This window comes from Diceros bicornis, chromosome 25 (genome assembly GCF_020826845.1).
Source record: "Diceros bicornis minor isolate mBicDic1 chromosome 25, mDicBic1.mat.cur, whole genome shotgun sequence".
Taxonomy (NCBI): domain Eukaryota; kingdom Metazoa; phylum Chordata; class Mammalia; order Perissodactyla; family Rhinocerotidae; genus Diceros; species Diceros bicornis.
The window spans coordinates 43,985,506-44,007,915 of record NC_080764.1 but is presented as its reverse complement, the minus strand read 5'-3'; the positions used below and the strand labels follow the sequence as shown (position 1 = coordinate 44,007,915).

The window sequence follows — 22,410 nt, the reverse complement described above, 5'->3', positions numbered from 1 at the left end:
CACATTGACAAAGGGGTTAAAAATGTAATCTTTAACATTTTGGGGACTCCTCTTCCTCCATTATTATCCGACAACCCTGGAGTCTTTGTTCCAAAAGATAAAGGAAGTGTCTTTAGGAATCAAGTCAATAAACATCACTGTCCTTCCAAACTAGTCACCACTGGGATGCCAGTGACATTGTCTGTCCAGGTTGGGACGTGCAGCTGCTCCCATCGCAGTCCTATAGCACAGAACTCTTGATGGAGGCTGGGGATCCATGTTAGATATCCTACCTTCCTAGTCCATCATCCTACCATCCCCTCTGAAATCTTGCTGTATGCTCAAGGCTGTGATTCTGATACTGGGAGTAGCCTTTATTTTTAGCAACTTAAACTTTCTGCCGTGCCAAAATTCTTGAGGAGGCAAGGAATTATAGGGAGTCTATCTACCTGTTGGGAATGTCTTCTTTGGAGTTGTGGAGACAGGAATGGAAAATACAATAAGCAAAGAACTTCCTGACAAGATGGAGTAGATCCATTTACCCTATCTCTGCCATTAAGTACAGCTAAAAACCTTAGATATTATATATAAAACAAATATAAGAAGACTTTTAAAGTTGGAAAGAAGAAAGAAGACAGATTAGCTAGAGACTCCAAGACTCAAGGAATGACACAAGGTGAGTTCCCTGGATTTCCTTTTTGACTCCTGTATATCCTGGATTAGGTACAAAGAAGCCTGAAACCCAGAAATGTCAATGGATGCAGAAAACAAAAGCCTCAAGAAAAGTCTGCTCTCTCTTGCCAGAGAACCAGGAAAAGGGCAGCCTAGTAAGGCAGAAACCTTGTTTCCACTAACCATCCTAATCTGGACAAACAACACGAGAAAAAACAACTCTCCTGTCCTTTTCAGCCAAGGCCAAGTGGAGAACATAGACTACCATCCTTGCCTGACACTAATGAGGCACCCCTCCCACCTCCTCTCTACCACTGTTGTGTCAGAAGAGGCTAAGTGAGGGGACTTCCAGCCACCACCAGGCAGTAACGAGGTGTGCCTCCCCCTCCCAGCCATGGTGGTGTCAGAGGAGGCCAAGCATGGAGCCTGGACTTTCACTACCACCCAGCAGTGATGACGTGGCTCTCACAACCCCCCATGGTATCGGTGTAGCCCAGATGGGGAGTGAGGACTTCCAGCTCCATCCCGTGGTAATGAGGTACCCCTCCCTCTCCTGTAATGTTGGCAGAGGCCAACTAGGGAGCTTAGATTTTCATCCCCACCTGGTGATAACAAGGCACCCCTTCCTCTCCCCATGGGATGATATCAGCAGAAGCAAAGAGGGAGCCTGGATGTCCATCTCCCTCCAGTGGTAACAAGGCATCCCTCCCCACAGTGAAGTTAATAAGAGTAAGTGGAGAGCCTGGACTTTCACCCATCAACCAGTGACAAACAGTTGGTGCCCTATTTCTCCCAGTGGAGCAATGTGCAATGTCAGTGAAGATCTGCTAAAACAGGAGGATTAAATAAGATCTAGAGTCTCATAACATAAAACTCAAAATGTCAAAGACACTAAAAAATCACTCATCAGACCAAGAACCAGGAAAATCTCAGTGTGAATGCAAAAAGACAACAGATGTTAGCACCCAATGACACAGATATTAGAATTATCTGACAAGTATTTTTTTAAATTTATTTTATTTTATTTTATTTTGTGAGAATGATCAGCCCTGAGCTAACATCTGCCAATCCTCCTCTTTTTTTTTTTTTTTTGCTAAGGAAGACTGGCCCTGGGCTATCATCTGTGCCCATCTTCCTCCACTTTATATGGGACACTGCCACAGCATGGCTTGCCAAGCAGTGCGTCGGTGCGCACCCGGGATCCAAACCGGTGAACCCCGGGCCGCCACAGCGGAGCCCGCGCACTTAACTGCTTGCGCCACCGTGCCAGCCCCTCTCTGACAAGTATTTTAAGGTAGTCATCATAAAAATGCTTCAAAGAGAAATTATATATGTAAAAATACTTAAAACAAATGAAAAAATAGGAAGTCTCAGCAAGGAAATGGAAGTTATAAAGAAGACTCAAGTGGAAATTTTACAACTGAAAGATATAATAACCAAATTAAAAACTCATTGGATGGGCTCAATAGCAGAATGAATACGACAAAGGAAAAATCAGTGAACTTGAAAATAGAACAATAGAAATTGCCAAATCTGAGCAACAGAGAGAAAATGGACTGAAAAAAGAAATGAACAGAACATCAGGGTTCTATGGGACAATAACAAAATATCTAACATTCATGTCATTGGAGTCCCAGAAGGAATGGAGAAAGATGGGGAGGGGTAAAACAAATATTCTAAGAAATAGTGGTTGGGAATTTCTAAAATTTGGGTAAAGACATAAACAATAAATCTGAGTGAAGCCCAAATATGATGAACTTCAAGAAATTCATGCCAAGATACATCATAATCAAACTTCAGAAAACTTAAGACAAAGAAAAAAAAAACTTAAAAGCAGGTGGAGAGAAACAATGCATTTTCTATAGTAAAACAACAATTTCAATGCCATAAAACATACCCTTGGAGGCCAGAAGGAAGTGGAACAACATTTTAAATTTCACTTTCAAGTTCAAGTTCAAAGAAGAACCAAGAATTCTATCCAAAGAAAATAGGCTTCAGGAATGAAGGTGAAATTAAGACATTCTCAAATTCAGGAGAACTAAGATAATTTGTCATGAGCAGACCTACTCCAAAAGAATAGCTAAGGAAAATTCTTTAAAATTAAGATAATGATAAAACAGGTCTCTTGGAACATTAGTAATGAAGAAAGAACAAGGCAAAGAGTAAAAATGTAGGTAAATAAACTATTCTCTTATGTTTTCTAAATTGTGTTTGACAATTGAAGCAAAAATTATAACATTGATAGGGTTCTTAATGTATTTAGAAGAAATATTTAAGATAATTATATTATTGGTGGAGTGAGTGGTAAAGGGACCTAAAGGAAGTAATATTTCTACATTTCATTCAAACTGGTAAAATGCTGACACCAGTAGTTTGTGATAAGTACATATATTATGTAATACCTGTAGCAACCATTAAAACAGCTATATAAAGATATATACTGGGGGGCCAGCCTGGTGGCATAGCAGTTAAGTTCACGAGCTCTGCTTCGGCAGCTGGGGGTTCGTGGGTTCGCAACCCTGGCGCGCACCAACACACTGATTGTCAAGCCATGCTGTGGCGTCATCACATATGAAGTGGAGGAGGATGGGCACAGATGTTAGCCCAGGGCCAGTCTTCCTCAGCAAAAAAAGAGGAGGATTTGCAACAGATGTTAGCTCAGGGCTAATCTTCCTCACACACACACACAAAAATATATATACATACTGAAAAACACTGAATAAATCAAAGTGGAATTCTAAATAATGTTCAAGTAGTTCACAGGAAGACAGGAAGAGTGAAACAGGAATGAAAAATGAGAGATCAAATGAAAAATAAACAAAATGGTAGACATGCTTTAACTTATCAATAAGTACATTAAATGTAAACAGTCTAAATATATCAATTAAAAATAGAGATTGGCAGAATGGATTAAAAACAAACAAATAAATAGGAGCTAACAATATGCTGTAACCAAGAAACTCACTTCAAAAATAATGATATAGGTAGGTTGAAAGTAAAAGGATAGAGTAAGACATGTCATGAAAATGTCAATCAAAAGAGAGCAGACTCACTTTATTAATACCAGATAAAGTAGATTTCAGAGCAAAGAAAATTACCAGGGACAGAGAATGACATTACATAATGATAAAATGATCAATCCATCACAAAAATTGTAATAAAAAATTTGTATGCCCCAAACAACAGACCTTTAAAATACAGGAAGGAAAGCTGATATAACTGAAAGAAAAGTCGTCAATTACATTTAGAGATTCCAACACTCTTCTTTCAACAATCAGAAGATCAGCAAGGATATAGAGCTTAATACCATTAATCAACTAGGATCTAATTGACATTTATAGAACACTCAACAACTAGAGAGCACACATTCTTATCAAGTGCCTATGGAACATTATTAACGAAGATTGACCATATCTTGAGCCTTAAAATAAAAACATCAAATTCAGGAGAATTGAAATTATATAGAGTATGTTCTCAGAACACAATGAAATCAAACCAGAAATCTACTGCACAAAGATAACAAGTAACTCTTTAAACACTTGGAAATTAAAGACATTTGAAAGTAATCTGTGGATCGAAGAGAAAGTCTCAAGGAAAATTTTAAAAATACATATTGAACACAATATATCAAAACCTATACAATGCAGCTGAGGCAGTGCTGAGAGGGAAACGTATAGCACTAAACGGTTGCATGAGAAAAGAAGAAAGCTCTTAAATGGGTAATATAAATTCTACCCAAAGAAACAAGAAAACAAAAAGCAAAATAATCATGCAGAAGGAAGGAAATAATGAAGAGGAGAAATCAATGAAGTTGCAAACAGAAAAATGATAGAAAAAAAATCAATGGAATAAAAAGTTGATTCTTTGAAAAGATCAATAAAATATACAATGGTACAAATTACCAATATCAGGAATGAATCAGGGATATTATTATAGATCCTGCAGACACATACCATGAACAACTCTACACACATTTGACATAAGCAAAGAAAAAACAAAAGTGAACTTTGCTTTAAACTTTACACCTTACACAAAAATTAACACAAAATGAATCACATATTTAAATGCAAAATATAAAACTACAAAACTTTTAGAAGAAAAAGTGGAGAAAATCCACAAGACCTACAGCTAGATAAGGCTTCCTAATATGGTGGATTACTGTGATTAGACATCACACCAAAACCACAAGCTAGAAAGGAAGAAGTCAATAAATTGAACCTCATCAAAATTAAAAACTTCTGCTCTTTAAAATATCCTGTTAAGAGATGAAAAGACAAGCTACAGAGTGGAAGAAAGTATATACAAACCACTTGTCTCAGAAAGAACTGTCTAGAATATATAAAGAACTCTCAAAACTCAACAGTAAAAAAAATGATTCAGCTAGAAAATGAACAAAAGTCTGAACCGACATTTCACCACAGGGATATACAGATGGAAAAAAAGCACATGAAAATGTGTTCAACATTGTTAACTGTTAGGGAAACGCAAATTATAACCACAATATGATGTCACTACACACCAGTTAGAAAAGTTAAAATAAAAAATAGTGACAATACCAAATACTGGAGAGGATGTGGAAAAACTATATCTGTCATATTTTGCTGGTGGGAATATATAACAAGTGCAGGCACTCTGGAAAACAGTTTGGCACTTTCATTCTAAAAAACTAAATGTACACTTACCATATGATCCAGCAATCACCCTCCTGGGTACTTTTCCCTTTTCCTTTTTTCCTAGAAAAAGGGAGACTTATTGCTACACAAAAACCTGTTTACACATGTTCATTGCAGCTTTTATTTGTAATAGCCCAAACTTGTAAACATCCAAATTCCCATCAATAGGTAAACTAACTGTGGTACATCCATACTGTAGAATACTACTTAGCAGTAAAGAGGAATAAACTATTGACACATGAAACAGTGTGGATAGATTTCAAGGGAATTATGCTGAGTGAAAAAAACCCAATTTTAAAATGGTTACATACTGTGGGGATTCTATTTATATAGCATTCTTGAAATGACAAAATTACAGAGATGGAGAACACATTAGTGATGCCAGGGGTTAGGCATAGGGTGGGGGAATGAGTGAGTAAGACTTAAAGGATTAGCATGAGGGATCACTGTGGTGATGGAATAGTTATGTATCTTGATTGTGCGGGTAGTTACTTCAATTTACACATGTGATAAAATTGCATAAAACTACACACACATACACAAATGAATGCATGTAAATCTATTGTAATCTTAAGGTCTGTAAATAGTACCAATGTCAATTTCTTGATTTTGATATTGTTCTATAGTTACATAAAACATTACCAATTGGGAAATAAGGTGAAGTTTACACAAGACCTCTGTGTACTATTTTTGTAACTACTTGTGAATCTAGAAGTAATTTAAAATAAAAATATTTTTAAAACTCATCTTGCTAATAATAGCTACCTTAAGACAGTGTCACTTTTGTCAAAACTGTTTCTGTTCCATTGGGCTCTTTGTCTACCTTTGTGCCAAGACCACAATGTCTTAAGATGGCTTTATAATGTCTTGATATATGGTAGAGTAAGTCTTCTAACTTTGCTTTACTTTTTAAAGATTGTCTTAGTTATTATTGGTTCTTTGAATTTCCATACAAATTTTATAAGCAATTTCCAGCAAAAAAAAAAAAAGCTACTTGGATTTTCATTAGAAATGAATTAAATATCAAGATCAATATTGAAGATTCAAGTCCATGAACATTTTATCTTTCTCCATTTAAGTCTTTTAAAATTTCTCTTAGTGATGTTTTGTAGTTTTCAGTGTAGAGATCTTTTTTTTTTTTTTGTGAGGAAGATCAGCCCTGAGCTAACATCCATGCCAATCCTCCTCTTTTTGCTGAGGGAGACTGGCTCTGGGCTAACATCTGTGCCCATCTTCCTCCACTTTATATGGGACGCTGCCACAGCATGGCCTGACAAGCAGTGCGTCAGTGCGCGCCCAGGATGCGAACCTGGGCTGCCAGCAGCGGAGCGCGCACACTTAACTGCTAGGCCACAGGGCCGGCCCCTGTACAGATCTTTTAAAAATCATTTATTAGAATTATTTATACATATTTGATATTTTTGAAGCTATTTGTTTCTGGAGTGTATATGGAAATACAATTTTGTATATTTTCCTGGTACCTGGCAACTTTGATAATTTCACTTATTTCTTATAGGTTTGTGTATTCACTTGAATTTTCTATGTACCAGTCATGTGTGAAAAATGAGAGATTCATTATACATGGTGTATCTTTTGTCTTATATATTTACAGCTCACATATTTTATTATACTACCTAACCTCCAGTATGATTTTAAATAGAAATAATGAGACATCTTGTTTCATTCCCAATCTTAGGGGAAAGCTTTCATTATTTCACCGTTGTATATTGATGCTTGTTGTAGGTTTTTTTTTTGTAGATACACTTGATCAAATTAAGGGGATTTTATTCTTACAGTGCTGAGAGGCTTTTTCTCTTTTAAATTATAAATGGGCACTCATCCTTTACTTATGATATATTTGTATGACCTTCTGAATTACTAGTCGATGAACTCTGACTTATTTGAATCACATTCAGATGTATTTGTTGAGTGCCTCTACTGCACGAGGCCATCTCCTAGGTCCTGGAAATACAAAGATGAACTGTGATTGAGTGAGTACTAAGTAAGTGTTTCTGAAGCAGAACTAAAAAGAAATGACTAACTATGAACATAATAAATACCAAAGAAAAACTATATTTTATTAAAATAATAAATTTAAACAAAACTTAATTATTACAATTATTAGAATAACTTTAATCCAAACAAATATGCAGAATTCAATTTAAATTATTTTTGTCTTTCAGACTTGGGATGAAGGTTTAGCGAGGACTGCTAAGGCGTGGACAAAAAAGTGCAAATTCCAACACAACACCTGTCTATCAAAATCACATGCGTGCCATCCAACTTTTCATCATGTGGGAGAAAACCTGTGGTTAGGTGCATTCAGCATATTTACACCAAGATCTGCTATTGTTTCTTGGTACAAGGAAGATCAATTTTATAATATTAATAATTTGTCATGTTCCAAAGTTTGTGGCCATTATACACAGGTAAATATTTGACACTTTATTGATTAGTTCTTATTTATGCACATTTCAATCACAAGACAACCTTCTTAGCATTTTCTTTTGAGTTTATGGAAAACTCACCTTCATTTGGAAGATATTTTTACTGTGGATAGAACTCTACGTAGCAAGTATTGTTCCTTTCCTGAACTTTAGAAATGGTACTCCACGGTCATCTCACTTGCATTGTTTCCAACAAGAAGTCTTCTGTAATCCTTTTCTTTATTCCTCTGTACTAATGTATCTTTTTTCTCTGACTGCCTTTACAATTTCTCCTTTATTACAGGTCTTGAGCAATTTCATAATAATGTACTGCAGTTTTCTTCATGTGTTTTGTGCTGCAGTTACTGAGATTCTTGTAACTGTAGGGCTATAGTTGACATCAAATTTGGAAAAATGTTGGCCATTGTTTCTTGAACTATTTCTGTCACTCTCCCTCACTCCTCTCTTCCCAGAGTCCAGTTACCCATGTAGAAGGCCACTTGAAGTTTCCCCACAGTTGACTGATGATCTCTTCTCTTTTTTCTTGAAATTTTTTTCTCTGTAATTAATTTCTGATAGTCTTATTTCTATATCTTTAAATTCACTAATCTTTTCCTTGTAATGTTTAATCTGCTATAAATGACATTTCATTTATTTTTCATCTTAGACATTAAAGTTTACATCTCTAAGTTTGATTTTTGTCTTTTTTATATTATCAGTGACTATACCCAGTATGTTTAATCTTTCATCTAGCTTTCTACCCATATGAGATGCAGTTATAATTATTTTAATGTTTTCCCTGCTAATCCTAGCATCTATGTTAGTTCTGGGTTAGTTTCAATGGACTGATTTTTCTTCTTCATTATGGGTCAAATTTTCCTGCTTCTTACCATGTTAGGTAAATTTTATTATAGTCCCAACTTTGTAAATTTTGCCTTGTTGGATGCTAGATAAATATTGTTGAACTGGGATACAGTTATCTGGAATTTGTTTGATCCTTTTGGTTCCTGCTTTTAAAATATGTTGGATGGAATGAAAGCAGTGTTTAGTCTAAGGCTAATTATCTTTCACCAGTGAGGCAAGATTCTTCTGCACACTCTACCCAATGCCCCAGAAAGTATGAAGGGCTAGTGGGAACAGGCCCTTTTCCCGGTGTAAGCCTCGGTATTCTTTCCTCTGGTGTAAGCCTCACAGGCCCGGTGTAAGCCTCGGTACTCTTTCCTCTGGTTTTTATGGGTGGTTCTTTGCCAGGCCTAGAGTAGGTTCTTCACATGCATGCTCTGATCACTGCTCTGCTGAATTGATGATGAGCATGCCCTGCAGAGCACCACGGTTGTGTCACTGTAAGATTTTCACCTCTCTCGTACTACCCTCTCTGAGTTCCTGCCTCCTTGGTCACCCCATACTCTCAACTCTGTCTCTCAACTATGTGAATCCATCATGCTTCTTCTGATTTCCTCACTACCCTCCCCACCACCCTCCCCCAAGCCATGGCCTGGAAACTCTCTGAAAGCAATAAGCTGGGACAATTGTACAGCTCACATCTTTTCCCCCCAACTCTCAGGGGGCATTATCCTTTGTTGCCTGATGTCCAGTATCTTGAAAAACATTATTTCCTATAATTTTTCCAATTCTTTTGGTTGTTTCAAATGGGAGATTTGGTGAGAAGTAGAAGTCACTTTTTAGCCAAGCTAATCTAGGCATGGCACTGAGCTCTTAGAAGGGTCCATTTAAGCAATAGAAAGAGCCAACTTTCTTTTCCAAACTTATTCATCTGTATAAGTTGAACTAACATATAGTGTCTTAAAGCAAGTCATTTTTATCAGAGGTGCACCGAACAAAGAAATTAGCAGCTTCCATGCTCCCCTTCTCTTTGCTCTTTGTCCAAGAACAGGATGCTGTAAGTCGGGAAACCCTTCTCAGGGTATATGTTGTTGGCAAAAAATATAGTTTGGCTACTGCTGGGAAAATTGAGAGAATGGAATCAAATGTCAGGTGTCCTGACAGCAAGCAGAATGCAATATCCTTAATGTGACATCAAGGCTGAGTCCTAGCCTTTATATAATCCTTTGTCTCCTCTACTGTTGCAAGGAAAAAGGAACCTGTTCCCAGATACCCCTTCTCCCTTGGCATTGCTACGTCAGAAATGAGAGCTCATTCCTCATTGGCTAATTTACATATATGCTTAAATAATTAGGAATGGGTGCATTCTTCTTATTGGTTCAACTATTCTGTATTGCTTAATGTTCTAAAGAAAATGAGCTAAAAATTTCTTGCATTTATCATCTGCAGATATTCATATTGAAATCACAACCAATGTTTGTATTAATGTTACATCTAGTCCCTTTAATGAAAGCAATACATTTTTAACCCATATATAGTCAATATTTATTTTTATCATTCCCAAAGCCAACAAAGAATCACAGTTTAGATATATTAAGCAAATAGAATTTCATGGTATAGTCAGTTATTCATGAACCAAATTTTTAAACATGATTTCTTGAAAATATATATACCAGTAGTCGTATAATTTATTAACTTTCTAAAACATTCAAAAGGGAAGAGATCTTTTAAAGATCTAGCTTAATCTCATTTTATTAAGTGGGAACATTCTCCAAAACCACACACATGGTTAGAAGCAAAACTCATCTCTTACTTCTCGATTTACTGTGCTTTTTATTGCACTTTGCTGCCTCTCAGGCATTAAAGAGCCATTAAAATATATTTTGCAGAACTGTTGATTCTGGCTACACCCAGGCCATGGGAAATAGTTACTAATACATCAGTTTATAAAGTATGTTAATACATTTCATTAATTGAATTGTAAAATAAATTTCAGAAAATTCACTTATGTTGTCAAAATCCCTATCAACTTTACGTGGATTATTTTGTTGTCCAAATGGAGTAAGTCAGTATTTTCCCTTCGTTTATTTGGGAAATGGAGAAAAATTTCATTCTATTGTTGTCACAAAGAAATAGTAATATTCTTCACTTCCTTATCTCTCTCCCCATGGCTGGTTTTCTGTAGGAATCTTCTTCCTTTTGAATAAATTTTCTATTCTTTGCAACTAGACAAAAATAAAGATTCATCATCCCTATGGAAGGCTTTTTTTTTTTTGCAATAAACTCAATATGTTCATAATCTCTATCTGTCTCTTATGACTTGCCAAAGGTAATAATATGGTTAAGACCACAAAATTTAAAATGTGATCATAAACTAGGTAGAATTTTTCTGAGAAAAAGAAATAAGGTAATTATTGTTTTCATTTATAGTCTGATTTTAATATTGTTTGTATGATATGTCCATGAATAAAATAAAAATATATTTCATAAATCATCTAGAAGAAATTATGATTTTGGCTATATATTATATTTTGATTTATGAGAATTATCAGTGAGGAAAAAATAGGTAGCACTCATGAAAGCAGCCTTAACAAAATAACGGTTTTAAACTAAATATTAGAAATTAAGGAAAAAATAGCCAATAAATAGTTATGTACATTCATTTTTTTGTAGCATGACAAAGATTATACCTGTTCTCACAATGTATTGTTTGCATAGAGTTATTTTGCATATTTTATTTTAAAATTCCTTTCCTTATAGGTAGTGTGGGCCAATTCATATAAAGTTGGTTGTGCAATTACAGTTTGTTCTAACCCTGGGAAAGCTCCATCTGCAGTATTTGTATGTAACTATGGACCTGCGTAAGTTATTTTGCTATTAAAAATATTTTAAATTGAAATACATGTTAAGAATTGTTTCCAAAAATTGTATCTTATACTAAAGAGACAAGTTTATTTTTGTTAAGTGAAGTCTCCCTCTATAATGCTAATCAAAAGAAATAGATGAAAATAGAAGATAGTAAGAGAATATTATCTCACGTAAAAAATTATACCTGTCTTGAAGTATTTAAACTGGAGAGTGACAATGATGAAGATTGTTTGCTAATTTAAAAAAAAGGTAATATAAAATACATTGCCACGGTATTACCTAAATATTGGAACACAAAATAGGTTGGCAGGTGCTCCTCTAATATAATATAACATAACTTCAATGAGTAAATGATTGAGAATGATGGTGAAAAGCACATTCTTCTAAGAAAAGAATACATAATTTTTAATTGTCTTGCTGATAACTGCATATCAAAATGGAAATATAACATTAGCCTAATGGGAGTCTCCAAAAATGAAATTCTAGAACTCTAATCCCAATAGATCTGTCCAAGGAAAAAGATAAAATCAGTTAATAATCCAACTCTTTAACAAACAAAAACTTCAAAATAAAATGTACAAAAGATGAAAACATAAGCAAAGAATAAATATACAGGATTGGCAAAAAAGAGCTGAGATATGCCAAAATTGCTATGAAGAGGTACAAATGTATATATCTCTTTCTGTATTTTCTTCCATTCCCTCTTGGTTAGAAGCAAAAACAAGAATGACAAATACATAGGCTTAAAGCTTGGGCAGAGTACAATTTTTATAAATACCATAGAAATTGCAGAACTACTGAACACTTATTTATTATCATCCAAAATAGAATACACAGAGAAAAATGAATCCAAAAAAGATAAAAAGAGCATCAGTTAGCTGTGAGATAACTTTAGTAGGAACTGATTTCCTGAAAGAGGGAACAGAAAAATATTTGAAGAAATATGGCCCAAAACTTTCCAAGCTTAAGGAAAATTATAAACTCACAGCACTAAAAAGCTTAACAAACCCTAATCACAAGAAACATAAAGCAAACTACACCAACTCACCTTATAATCAAAATTTTCAAAATCAGTAATAAAGAGAAAATCTTAAAAGCAGCCAGAGAACATGTTACATACAGAGGGACAAAGCTAAGGATGACAGCAGATTTCTCATTGCAAGAAATGCAAGAGAGAAGACAGCAATATCTTTAAATAGTGAAAGAAAAAGAACTGTCAACCAAGAATTCTATATCCTATGAAAATATCTTTCAAAAATAAAAGTGAAATAAAGATGTCTGCAGACCCCGGGAAGTGGTAACTACATGGGTACATATATAGGATGTTTTTCTTATTTAATTCTCTTTGGAAGATAATTGTTTAATCAAAGATAATAGCAATGTATTGTGAGGGTTATAACGTATGTAAATTAAAACCCATGATAACTATAGCATAAAGGCTGAGAGGGAAAATGGAAGTATATTACCTTAAGGTTCTTCTACTCTATGTTAAGTGGAATAATTTAACTTGACTGTGATAAGTAAAAGATGCATACTATAAATCCTAAAGTAACTACTAAAATAACCAAAGAGTAATAGCTAATAAGCCAACAAAGCAGGTAAAATTAAATTTTAAAATATATTCAATTAACCCAAAGGAAGGCAGGAAAAGAGGAAAAGGGGAACAAATGACAGATGAGACAAATAGAATAAATAAGAAGATGACAGCTTCAAACTTAACTATGTCAATATCACATCAAATGTAAATGGTACAAACACCCAAATGAAAAGGCGGAGATTGCAAGACTGGATCAGAAATTGAGAACCAATTATATTCTGTCTACAAAAAGCATATTTTAAATATAAAGACACAAATAGATTAAAAGCAAAGGAATGGAAAAAGATTTACTATGCTAACATTAGCCAAAAGAAAGCTGCAGAGTCTACATTAATATCAGATAATGTGGATTTTAGAGCAAAGAATATTACCAGGGATAAAGAAGGCCATTTCAAAATGATAAAGGAGTTAATTAATCAAGAGTCAACTTAGATGAAGCAGAAAAATTCCTGAAAACACACAAGTTACAAAGGAGACATAAAATGTAAAGAAAATTACAGAGCAATATCTCTTATGAGCACAGGTACAAAAATTCTAAACAAAATTTAGCAATTGAATCCCACAATATAGTAAAAGCATAATATGCCTTGTCCAAATGGAGTTTATTCCAGGAACATAGAGTTGGTTTAACATTCTAAAATGAATGAATGTAATTCACCATATGAATAAAATAAAAATAAAAATAAAGATCATATGATCATCACAATAGAGAAAAGGCCAAACATTCATTCTTGATAAAAGTTCCTGGCAAACTAGAAATAGAAGGGAACTTGTTAAACCTAATAAAGAGCATCTATGAAAAACCTATATGTAACATTATACAAATAGTAAAAAATTTTTCTGTAAAGTATCAGACAGTACTTTTGCTGTACTTTTTCTGTAAAGTACAGACAGTAAATATGCTAGGCTTTGCATGCCACGTACTTTCTGTTACATATTCATCTTTGTTTTAAATAACTCCTTAAAAACATAAAAAAACCAATTCTTAGGTCACAGACTGCATAAAAAAGATCACAGGCCAGATTTGACCTATGAGCCATATTGTGCTGACTGCTGGTCTGTAGGTCTATATAACAAATTCAACAGAATCTATGAAAACTCTTGTAGAACTAATAAGTGTAGCAGTTTTTCAGGATATAAAATTAATATACAAAACTCAATTACATGTCCATATGCTAGCAATGAACAATCATAAATTGAATTAAAATAACAATACCATGTGTAATAGCATCAAAAATATAAATTATCTAGGGATAAATCTGGCAGAAAACATGAAAGACCTGTACACTGAAAACTACATAATATTTATGAGAGAAATTAACAAAGACACAAATAATTAGAGAGATGCACCTTATTAATGGGTTAAAAGACAATACTGCTAAGATGTAATTTTTCATTGACTTGATCTATAGATTCAATATAATCCCAATAAAAATCCCAGCAGGATTTTATTGTAGAAATTGACAAACTGATCATAAAATTCATATTGAAATGCAAAGGACTTAGAATAGCCAAAACAACTGTGGAAAAAAAAACAACAACAAATTTTAAGGGCTAACATTATTGTTTTTAAGAATTATTAAAGCTAGAATAATTACAACATTGATGTAAAGTTAGACAAATAGGTCAGTGGAACAGAATACAGAGTCTAGAAATAAACCCACACATGATTGACCACATATGTTCAACTGATTTTTCACACATGCACAATGCAGTGGAAAAAAGATTTTTCAACAAATGGTGGTGGAACAACTTGTCATTCATATATAAAAAACAAAAGTAATCTTGGATGTACATAACCTTTAAAAATTAACTCAAAATAGATCATAGACCTAAATGTAAAACCTAAAACTATAAAAGTTTTAGAAGAAAACATAGGTGAAACTTTTGTGACATTAAGATAGCCAATGATTTTTTTAGCTACCACAACAAAAGCCTGATCCATAAGAGAATAAATTGATATATTGGATTTCATTAAAATTAAAAATTACTGCTATTGAAAGGCACTGATAAGAGAATGAAAAGACAAGCCACAGACCGGAGGAAAGTCTTTGCAAAACATAGGATAAAGGACTCATACTGAGAGTATAGGAAGAACTCCCACAGATCAATATTAGGAAAACTTAAAACTCAACAACAACAAAAAAGGACAAAAGATTAACAAGATTTGCAGATGGAAAATAAGCACATGAAAAAATACTCAAAATAATTGACTGTTAGGGAAATACAAATTAAAATCACAATGAATACCACTACACAGCAATTAGAATGGCTAAACACTGGCCATTCCAAATCCTAAGGCTAGAATTCCTACACATTGTTGGTGGGAATATAAAGTGTTACAACTACTTTGTAAAAACAGTGTAGCAGTTTCTTAAAAAGTTAAAGATGCACCTACTATATGATCTATTTATTCCACTCCTAGGTATTTATCCAAGGAAATGTATGTCCATATAAAGACTTATATATGAATGTTCAAAATGTACATAGTAACTTTATTTTTAATAGCCAAAAACTAGAAAACTCAAATGTCCATCAATGGATGAATGGATAAATAAATGGTGGCATATTCTTTAGTGGAATACTACTCATGTTATTAACATTTTTCTTTGTGTACTCTAGGTAAGTAACACTTTTTTAAGTCTTCCACAGAGATGGGAAAAAAAAGAGGTTTGTTAGAATGTGTCAGCTTATATTATTGAAAAGTAGGCATAATAGCTGCCGCATCTTTTTGATACATCATCAGATAGAACTAGATAAGGACTATGGTATTGTACTTTTAAATTAAACCATAAAGCATATGTTTCCATGTGCAGTTTAAATTTTGCTTATTCCATTTACAAAAGCAAGAGGTAATCATAGTGTTTACAACAAAAACTTTGTGGCTGTCACATGCATAATTATATTGGGTTCACATCTAATTTGTGTTCTATAGAATAGTCAAGAATATAATTGCCATATGGATTAGGGATATGCTGTAAAGAACAGTTTTAATAGTTTCTTTTTATAAAAGAAATGAGCATAAAATTGGGATAAAAGTTATTTTTCCATTTCAACATTCATGACTTAGTGAGTGACCAAAACAACTTGCATAAATGCATGCACAAAATTAGAGAAATTAATAGCCTTTTGGCTAATCACTGTTGCTCTTTTTTACAGAGGAAATTATCGAAATGTGGCCCCTTACTCTAAAGGAGTATCCTGCTCTAAGTGTGCAGAAGGAGATACTTGCGGAAACAAGCTCTGCCGTAAGCCAAAGGAAAAAAATAATCGTAACATTCTACTGGGAGAGCAAACTCATTATATTTTAAAATTTGGCTCCTCAAGCTTATAGAGAATTTATGGACAAGACTTTATTGCTGCTATATGATATAAATTATTTGTCATAAAGTATCGTATCTAAACTCAGATGGCCCCTCCCTTCTTCACTGATTCTTTTCCCTCTCAGGCTTAAGGGCAGAAAGGAGGGAGGCAGAAGTGATCCAGTTTGCTGCTGCACTCAACATAACAGTGATTGAAGTGTTTCTAATGTGTATTTTCTTCCGTTCACCTCCTTTATTACTTATTATTGAAATAGTGACTTATTCAGAAGCAATACATTAATCAATGTCCACATTGTGATTCATAACTAATATGTTTCTCTTCCATCACCAGCCTTTGGTTCTCAGAACAAAGACACTTTTTAATAATAAGTGTGTAAACTCTTGATTGAGAACAGAGTGAAATGGGTGAAGAGAGATGATTTGAAAATTGTTACAAAGATGTGGTGCCATGAAAGCAGACCAACCCGGAAAGAATGCATATTAAGTGATTCCGTTTATGTAAGGTTCAAGATCAGGCAAAACTAATCTACATTTGGAGTCAGGATATTGGTTACCTTTGGAGAGGAAAGAGGAGGTAGTAATTAGAAGAGGATTCCAGAAGGACTTTCTGGACCTATCCTGTGGTTACCTGGGCATGCTCACTTTGTAATAATTCATCAGTCTTTCCATTTATGAGGTATGCATGTTTCTATATTCATATTATATTTCAATTAAAGAATGAATTGGAAGTATGGTCCCTCTGTTTTCAGATTTCTTTCAAAGCATTTAAAAAAATAAATTTATTGTGTATCTCGTATTTGCAAACTAATGTTTTCCAGTCAAGGGATATAAAGATAACGATACACTTTTCACCTCCTCTTCCTGCCCCGTATCTAAGCCACTGTCATTTTCCACCTAAACCACTACAGTCTCCCACTTATCTTCCTACTCCAAACTGTTTTACATAAGGAAAATCAGATCAAATCACTTCTTTTCTTAAAATTCCTCAACTGCTTCCTACTGCAGTTAAAGAAACATCTGACTCCAGACCATGCAGCCCACAAGCCCAGCGTGATCTGGCTCTGGCCTCTCTCTCCTGCCATAGTTTTTGTTATCCTCTCTTTGACGTAGTAAGCCCCATCATCTCTACCCACAAACATTCCAACCTCTTTCCAAAAACCCCAGCATCTGGATCACCTGTGGGTCTGTTTTTAGTTGCAAGACTGTTTTGTTTTCTCTTGGTTTTGGTAATATGCTCCATTTCTTGGTGTGGTGAATTGTCTTTAAAGATGGCCACCAACGATTCCTCCCCTCCTTTACACCCATGCCATGCCTCCCATCAGGAAGGGAGACTGTCTTTCCTCCCCTTGAATAAGGACCTGATATTGTGCCCATTCTGGGCCTGGCCTTTAAGAGACCTGGCAGCTTCGGCTTTTGCTCTTTTGGAAGCCCCCCAGCGTTATCAAGAAATCCATGCTCCCCCGCTGGAGAGTCACACTGAGAAAGGCCCTGAAGAGGAGAGGTCATCTTTCTGTCTCAACCCCAACTGAGCTCCAGCTACATACAACCATGTCATTGAACCCTGATGACACTACATATAGCAGAGGAATTGCCTAGTAGAGCCAGCCAACCCAGATAATTGTGAGAAATAATAATTTTTATGCTTTTAAGCCATTATGTTTTGGAAGTTTGTTTCATAGCAATAGATTTTGGAAACAGCCTAATAAGTTTTTATTAAACACCTAACAACATGCGTAAAACAAAAATGTAGAGAGTTCTGCCTTTTCCTCTGCTGAACAGATGGAGTTAGGCTTTTTCACCTTAATCCACACACAACTTAGTCGAGGCTAGTTAGAATCTAAGGCTCAGTCTACCTGTTTGCCCCTGTTCCAAGGGTGTAGATGTCTGGGGCTTTCCACTGAGAGACTGGTGTGTTCATTGTTGCCTTTCTCTGGTAGGTTCTGAACCCCAGTCCTTATTGCTTTACCAAGCTGAAACTACTGAAAAATCTGCTTTGATTTCCAGAGGTTTTTAGCCTCCTGTCCCTCATAGTTTCAAAATTAAACAAATAGTGTGAGTACAAAATGGATATCTCTTGGGCCCATTTCTTCCACCTCTACCTCTCACCTGGATCTTGAACTACTCAATTCTCTAATTTTATCTCTCTAGCCCTGCAAGGCCAGCAAAAACTCTGCTGATTTCTCTGTTTCCCAGAAATTGACCTCTACCTAGGCAAAGCCCAGATTTTCAGACCTAGACCTGGGCCCGGAATCAACGAAAGGCCCCAGGGAAAGAACAGCTTTCCTAACATCAGCCCACCTCACTATGGATCTCCTGCTCTGAAATCTTGATCCTCCAGTCTTGGTTGCTTCAGCAAATCGCTGATGCTCTTAAACATTGTTTTGTTCTATGTTATATGGATTTTCTAGTTGTGTTTGATGAGAGCTTCTATCTGTCACAAACTACTCCATCATGGAGATTGAAGCAGCTATTGACAATGGGTCTCCAAGACAGCACCACACAAGCTGCAAAGGCTACAATAAGCTTTGATACCTGGTAGGAGGGTTTCCACAACTTGTTCCTTTTCCAAATTATTCAGAAATTATTTGGCTATTCTTGGCCCTTTGCTTTTGCATATTAATGTTAAGATAAGCTTATCAATTCCACAGACGACCTTGAAATTTTGGTTTGAATTACATTGAATTTATAGATAAATTTGGGAAGAATTAGCATCTTTACAGCATTGACTATTTCCATTAATAAAGATGGTTTATTTGGGTTTTTTAAATGTCTTCAGTTAAATTTTGAAATGTTCTCAGTAAAGGTCTTACATGTCACATTAGATTCTTTGGTAACATGTATTTGTTGCTATTATAAATAGTATTTTAAAATTATGTTTCCTTATTAATTTCTCCTGATTTATAGAAATATACATTTTTTATATTAGTCTACTATCCAGGAATCTTACTGAATTCTCTTATTATTTCTAATAATTTGTTGATTCTCTTGGATTTTCTATAATGACAAACGTTATCTGTAAAAAATGCAAGTTTTGTTCTTTCTTCTAATCTTTGTCAGTTATTTATTTTACTAATATTAATAGTCAGTGAATCCTCTAGTGCGATGTTGAACATAAGCTATAATAGTAGATACCATTCTCTTGTTCTTGACCTTAAAAATAATGTTTCACCATTATGCATATTTGCTTTAGATTGGTTTTTATGAGTCCTCATTGCCAGGTTATGGAAATTTTCTCTTGTCCTTATTTTGCTTATGAGCTTTTAATCTTGAATGAATGTTTAATTTTAGCAGATGTTTTTTCTGCCTCTCTTAAAATGATCCCAAATTTTTTTCCTTTAATTTTTATTTATTTATTTTTTTTGTGAGGAAGATCAGCCCTGAGCTAACATCCATGCTAATCCTCCTCTTTTTGCTGAGGAAGACCGGCTCTGAGCTAACATCTATTGCCAATCCTCCTCCTTTTTTTCCCCCAAAGCCCCAGTAGATAGTTGTATGTCATAGTTGCACATCCTTCTAGTTGCTGTATATGGGACGTGGCCTCAGCATAGTTGGAGAAGCAGTGCCTCGGTGCACGCCCAGGATCCAAACCCGGGCCGCCAGTAGCAGAGTGCGCACACTTAACCACCAAGCCACAGGGCCGGCCCTCCTTTAATGTTTTAATGTTGTAAACTACATCAAAGGATTTCTTTTTTTTTTTTCTTTTTGGAAATCATTTTAAAAGTATTAGTTTGTAACTATAATTTTTAAAAATTTACTTGTGTTTAAATTCCTCTTTGAGTAAATACAAATTTTTTTTCAATATGGGTCCATTTCACTAACATTTTCAAATTATTGTAATAAAAATAATATTGTATACAAATAATAAAATAAATAATATTGTAAAGAGGTAGGTACATGGTGGTTTTTTAATTTTTACAATCTATTTTTTGTCACACTATTTCCTAATTCCATTTTGTTTATTTATTATTTTCCTTGTTGTTATTTTTTAAATCACTGTATTGAGGTATAATTGACTATCAAAAGCTGTACATATATTTAATGTATACAACTTAACCAGTGAGATCTATACTTTCATATAGGTACCAAGAGTTAAGTGATGACCTGGAAATACAATTTTAAACTGTTCTTTCATCCTCATGATAAATCCAATTTGGCATGAGGTTTCTTTTGTAGATGGCTAGATTCTTGTTAATGTTCTACTTACAATTTTTGCATTTAATTTTAGAATTATGATTGGTCCGTAATTTTCCTTCTTCATTTCTTCTCATATGATTTTGACTTCAAGGTTGAAGTAGTCTCATAAAAGAAGTTGAAAATTGGGAACATTACTTCTTTTAATATTTTGGTTACAATTTATGTAAGATTCTAATTATTTATTTTTTGAATGTGTGGGAGAAGTTTTCTGTAAAATGACTTTGTTCTGCTGTGTGGGTGTGTGTGTTGGTAGATTTTTAATTACTGATTTAATTTTTTTAAGTGTTATGTGATATTCAGCTTCTGGGTGAAAATTAGCAAATTTCTGTTTTATCCAAGTTTTAATGAAATTCTCTTGTATTTTTATCTCTGTTCTGTTCTGTTCCATTTATTTAAGTCCTATGACTTTTGATTTGTCCTTTTTCTCTTTTTTGTTCACCATTTTCTATAGAAGCCAACTTTTAGCTTTGTTGACTTCTTTTTTAAGGAGCTGTAGCATAATGGTAGTTAAAGGTTTAGGCCTTGGAGTCAGATGGCTTAACTCAGGAGGTGAGTAAGAGTATTTGTATGACAAATCAGACAAATGATTTGAGCCCCAAATAAAGTAAGTGCTCAATAAATTTTAGCTACTATTATAGTTAAGGTCCTCATTATTTTATATCATTTGACTCAGTTTATTTTTTCATAGCACGAATCACTCTCTGAAATGATCATTTTTATTTATTTATTCAATTTTAAAATTGATGATAGATTTTTCTCCCTTTACTTTTCATTAAGGAAAAGAACTTTATTTTTTCCTGATAGCCATTATATTCAAAGCCTAGAACCACGCCCAATACATAGTAGCCCCTCAAAAATGAATACATGAATAAAAAAATGAAATAAATTCCTAACAAATTGCAGGATCCTGTTAAAATGGCAAATATGGGAGAAAAATTCGATAGGAGAAAAGTTTGATAGGAGAAAGATGTAGAGCAAAGTGTGGAGCAAGGGCCACTACAGAAGTGAAGGGGACATTCAACAGAGGACTCTGGGTGCCCAAAAGGCAGCATGAAGGAATGATGTTCCTTTTAAAAAACTTTAAATGGGCATAGCAGAGTGCAAAAATAGAGTTAATTACTGTATATAATTTTGCCTATTGTAGGCTTTTGTGCCTTCTATATGAGAGGCATTCTAGAAATATTTGTTGACATGACATTTTTGGCAGTGGCCATCAGAGATTTTTAAGTACTGTGGGATTTGGAGAGGAAGCTTGCATTTTCTTAAATTAAAAAGCCAAACTAAGTTTCCTAAGTTGATTATCTTATTCAAAATGCCAGGAAAGCAAGTAAATGCTTTTAATTCTATAATATTATTTTTTTTCTATTCTAGATAATAAAGAACGTGATAAACTTAAAAGTATGTATCAAAATATTTCAGTATTGATTCAATTACTTCCTCCCCTTGAAACTACATGGAGCTCTTAACTGTTGTGTTTTCCTGACAGAATATCCCAATTGGAAGCCACATGGGAAAGCACCTAAGTGGATAGCATATAAACCATTGTACCTAGTTCCTGTTCTTCTGAGAATGTTTTAATTGTTATTTACATACAAGAGAAATTCAAAAGACGTGACAATAAAGGAACTAATGGCTGGATGTAACTCACATACGTTTAATTATTAAGACTTCTAAACTCTTGTCTATTGTCTAAATTTAACGTCTTTTTTTAATTGAGGTAAGATTGCTTTATAACAATATGTAAATTTCAAGTGTACATCATTATATTTCAACTTCTGTATAGATTACATCGTGTTCACCACCAAAATTCTAGTTGCCATCTGTCACCGCATGAA

The 22,410-nt window shown here is 34.3% G+C and overlaps 1 protein-coding gene across 1 annotated transcript in view; it reads left to right on the top strand.

Annotated features, from left to right (window-relative positions):
* The window catches only part of GLIPR1L1 (GLIPR1 like 1), a 39,348-nt gene extending 17,195 nt beyond the window's left edge, over positions 1-22,153 (top strand). The window contains exons 2-6 of the mRNA XM_058568801.1: positions 7,508-7,753; positions 11,354-11,454; positions 16,218-16,306; positions 21,947-21,973; positions 22,062-22,153. Coding sequence (XP_058424784.1) covers positions 7,508-7,753; positions 11,354-11,454; positions 16,218-16,306; positions 21,947-21,973; positions 22,062-22,153 — 555 coding nt within the window. The remainder of the gene's footprint in view (positions 1-7,507; positions 7,754-11,353; positions 11,455-16,217; positions 16,307-21,946; positions 21,974-22,061) is intronic.
* The last annotated feature ends 257 nt before the right edge of the window (positions 22,154-22,410 follow it).